Source organism: Anneissia japonica, unplaced genomic scaffold, assembly GCF_011630105.1.
Source record: "Anneissia japonica isolate Jap-2015-1 unplaced genomic scaffold, ASM1163010v1 scaffold287628_len271844_cov180, whole genome shotgun sequence".
NCBI lineage: Eukaryota > Metazoa > Echinodermata > Crinoidea > Comatulida > Comatulidae > Anneissia > Anneissia japonica.
The window spans coordinates 24189-29085 of NW_022698634.1; the positions used below are offsets into that span (position 1 = coordinate 24189).

At 32.0% G+C, this 4897-nt stretch overlaps 1 protein-coding gene across 1 annotated transcript in view; it reads left to right on the forward strand.

The window, feature by feature from the left end:
- The first annotated feature begins 2003 nt into the window (after positions 1–2003).
- Positions 2004–4897, forward strand: part of LOC117102693 (von Willebrand factor A domain-containing protein 7-like) — a 17698-nt gene continuing 14804 nt past the window's right edge. The window contains exon 1 of the mRNA XM_033243078.1: positions 2004–2387. Coding sequence (XP_033098969.1) covers positions 2123–2387 — 265 coding nt within the window. The 5' untranslated portion in view covers positions 2004–2122. The remainder of the gene's footprint in view (positions 2388–4897) is intronic.

Below are 4897 nucleotides of genomic sequence, written 5' to 3' on the forward strand. Positions count from 1 at the left end.
ACTTAGATGTGTATAAGAGACAAATATATGACAAATGGTAACATCTGATTGAATTTAATTATAAGTTATAGTCACTGAGAAAATAAATGTCTTTATTAAGACCTATAATGAGTTTTGTGCTTGAGAATGAGTATAAGTTCGCTAAAACGGTGATCTTTCAATTATGTAAAGTTGCTAACTATAAGAGGGTACATTTAATGTCAGTGATGCTGTTATTGGGAGAATAACAATTAGTGGCTATGGGAAGGTTTTTATTTGTGCGGATTGACGATTTGTGGTTATTAAACCTATTTCTAAAAGTTGTTCTGGTTTCTCCAGTGTAGGTACCGTTATCACATGCATTACATGTTATAACGTTAAACGAGTTGCATGAAAGAGGAGGGTGAATTTTGTGATTGGTGATCGGAGTGAGATAGTGCTATCAGTTACAATATGTTTGCAAATTTGACAACAAGGCTTTTTATAGTGATTACTGATAGTATTTAATTCACATTTTACATTTGTACCATCTTTAGGTGAAATACAAATTTAGTCAGTTAGATCAGACACATTTTATATATCTTTATGAATGTTTATGCAATAATGTTGGTAAATAATACATACTTAGAACTTTCTTTTATATGTTTAGTTTACGTTATTTGGAAATATAATGGAATTTGAGCACCACCAGGACGGTTGTAAAATTACTTTAATCTGTTATTTTTTTTTATTAGATCTGAAGTCTGACGCATGCATTCTACTGGCAATACTAAATATCTTGCTTAACAACAGATTTTTCATGCTTCATTGGCTTTTGTTGCGCATTATTTCCATTTTGACTGGCTCATAGAAAAATATCATCCAAAAATTACTTAACATATTTTTGTTAACAAATTAACATATTTTAAATATTTTGGAAGTGGAATATTGCCGTGCATTGTTCACCATAATTTAAAAACCAATCAGGCCCAGCTTAGTTTCTTGATGAGCTATTATTGTACCTGCACACTGCTCCCTGTAGTTAAGAAATTCGCAAAAACAGTCGTCCCACGGACTACCATGTTTATGATTTTAATACTTAACACAATGTGACCACGACTCTCAATATTGCCACCTTTGTCAGTTGCAGAGATCAGGTCATGTATAAGACGAAAAAGATAGTGGCAGGTTGAGGCCCCTTTTACATTATCATCTAATATAAATGTTTGGTTAGATATCAGTTCATATTTCTTTCTTTCTTTTCATGTAATTTGTTTTTCATTGTGTTTCATACTATGGATACGTATTTTCGAAATAAAGTTGCATTGAATTGAATTAATATCCAATCAATCAAATGCATTCCTCTGAAACGTTATCAAATTTACAGGTACATGAAATAGGACTCAAACTGTGAATGTTGGGGATGCTCATTGGGGATGCGGACAACAATGGTATTTTTCCCATTATTTTGGGTGTTTACTTTTCATAAAATATGACTTTCAAATTTCAGAAAGCGGTTCAACTCAACAGAGAATTCCCGCAACCCGATTGCACTCAAATTAGTGCCATCAATGTGGTAACATTTAAAATAAGTTAAGCGTTGACAGTACTTGCAAACAAAAAACTTTATAATGACTTATAGGCCTAGCCTATGTATATCGGGCTGATGGCGTCATTACCAGACTGAAGTAACAATACAGTCAGTTGAAAAAGATCGCCGATTGTGATCGAAACGTCAGGTAAATACCGATGTTATTTTGGTTCATGCATAAAAGAAAGTTTAACAACAGTATGTACATGTTGAAAAATAATTATGTTGACAAACATGATATCGATTTATGGCACCACTGACGTTCGTTCCCTAAAAGAGTAGCAATTGAAAAAAATTAACGTCATGCAGCATTATATGAAATAGGCTATCTTTGTCCATTTAGTCCATTTAGTTATGTCCTTATATACACTTGTGTAATCAATAGGTGCTTTCACCTATTGTTAATGTACCTTACACAAGTGTACATATAAGGTAATAATGACACCGCTGTGCATACAGGAAGCAAATAACACATAAACCTCATATACAATGTCTTGAATATTCCATCGTTACTCAACATTGGGCCTACGTATTAAAAACGATTAGACATACTTCAATAATAGAAGAGAAAATATGAAATTTCAGTCTACTTTAATGCTTCTACTTGGAGTATTTATGGTAACACCGGTAGCTGCATTCTATCCAAACCGTCTTGGCTCTCTGCAGTTAACCAAAGATGACTATACTTTAGAAGATATAACCGAAAGTGGTATTCTGCTTGCTGTTGCCCATTACTTTGAATCTAAACCATTAGCTGGAAGACCAACACTTAGCCCTGGTGATCTCACTGGATTACAGCCACTGACTGCGTCAACTCTGTACAGCGCATACTATGGAGGTAAGGCGAATAGCATACATAAACAATATTCATCATTTCATTGTATTTCAGATGTAGAATTATAATATTATAAATAAAATAGTTAAAAAATATAATGTTATGTATTTTATTTATTCATTCGGTATAAAAAAAAACTCACATCAAACCTGAAAGGCAATTATTATTATTATTATTATTATTATTATTATTATTATTATTATTATTATTATTATTATTATTATTATTATTGTTATTATTATTATTATTATTATTATAACAACAGCCATGAAAACACAACAACAATTACAAAAAGAACAAATTAAAAATTAATACATAATGAACATTAATTAATATTATTACAATTTTTAAATTCTAATTATTATTTAGAATTAAGATAATCATTAATTATTATTTACAATTTTAAAGTGAAAGAATATTTAGAATTTAGAATTTAAGTATCTTATATTAAATCATGATTGCAGAGCACCCACCACGGATGTGAACGAGGTAGGTAGGTGACACTTATATTATATTACACAAATGTCACTCAGAAGCATTTATTATCATCTAAATTTTTACTACATTCCGGATTCATCTTACAAGCTTCTTAGAGCTTCTGTGTTGTTGTTTTGTCTGAGCTTCGCTGCTTGCTGACCTAGCTTTTGTTTGATGTTTTTCTGTTTTGATGACATGTTTCGTCCTATGTTATTTTCTTTGCTAGGATCCAGGGATTCCATCCCTAAGCAGTTCCCCAGAATAAATAATAAAAAGAACGAAAAACAAAGAAAGTTTCATGAAGGTCCTTTTAACCTTTTATAGTAGGCCCCTATTAAATTTCAACATCCAAGGACCTTTGGAAAGTCACATGACCTGGTAGAGGTTGGGCCTCTGGCATTGATCTCATCATCAATAAAGTGCTTGATACAGAGTAACCAACATCTAACTGAGGTCTATGTGAATTCTTTCACAGGTAAGTACCCTAGTATGTTTTCTTTTATAACTTTTTAGTATTTAAATCATTTACATTATATTGAAGATAGATGCTGAGATAAGTGTGTAAAACTTGTCATTATTGTGAGGAATAAACTGTAGGTTCAAAATGTTCTTAAAAGACTAGTCTACACCACTGTATGATTGAAAGAAAATTTTTTGTTGTAGTAGCATAGGACTTTCGAGTTGTTACTGTTCCAAGTAGCGATAATATACATATTTCTCTTATTACAAAGTAAAAGTTATGTTTTATAAAGAGGTATAGTATAGTAAATCATGTTTTTAACACAGGAAACTCTCATATGGTAACTAAAACAATGCTAGTTCAGAGTATTACTAGTACTACAGACTGTAATGCATACATATTTTAATACACTACTCAGATAGGCTTTTATTTTTCAATCTTGATTTCAGAGGTCAAAAAAATTTTTCATTTTTTTTCCAATCATATAGTGGTGTAGACTGGTCTTTTAAGAACATTTTCCTGGAAACATTTTTTGGATACGACGCCCCGTTATGGAGTTATGATTTTTTAAATAACATGATGTCAGAAAATCCGCCCAAAAGCTTATTTCTTATTTCTGTTGGTTACGCACCGCTGATTCGCAATGTTTGTCATCACTTCAAGATGTCTACCGATTCGTGAAAAAGGCCTATAGAATACAGTAGGCCCAATAGAACCCTATACAGTGCACCGCATTTAGGTTAGTGACCTTAACACTAATTGGTAAGGTATGCAGGGCTGTGCTACTGAAACTGGGCTGTTGCTATGACAACGAAGGTTACAGAGCAAGTTAAGGTAGATTACAGAGAGTAATTTATAACCCTGTTTTTCCTAATGTGTAACAAGAATAGCAACTGTATTAACAGGGTAGAGTATTGTATATTCAGTACTGTACTCTATTTTAGGCTTTAAACAATTCTCTATAGTAAAATATAAGGTGGTATTTTTCCTCGTATGATGATTTAATGTTTTAATGTCAATTTAGTTTTAATTTTAGTAAAAGTAATGTTGGGTAAAGGATCAGATAGATTGATTTATTAGTTAATTTGTTTTATGTTTTAACACTTGTCATTGTGATTTTGAATGTGTTAAGATGATCATTAATGTGCTTGATACAGAGTAACCAACATCTAACTGAGGTCTATGTGAATTCTTTCACAGTCGGAATATCCTGGAAACACCCGTAAAAAGACTAAATATTTTGAAAGTTTGCTTTATTTGTAATTTGATTTGATGATGAATAAATAAGTATTAAATTGAAAAAGATGTATTATCCACATCAACGAATTATGGACATGATATGAACAAAAGAGCTTTAGTGTAATATTGTATTGGAGTTCAATAATATTATGTTGTATAATTATTGAAATTTGTATATCGATACCCTTTATTGATAGTGAACCTGTTGAATGTCTCAACTTCGACTTGACAGCCAAATGCCCATCGAAGGTATGCTGACCATCGTTTATACCATCGGTAACAATGGTGGCGCCAGATTGGGGGCTGGGGCTATAGCCCCCCGTCGGGGAAGCAGCTC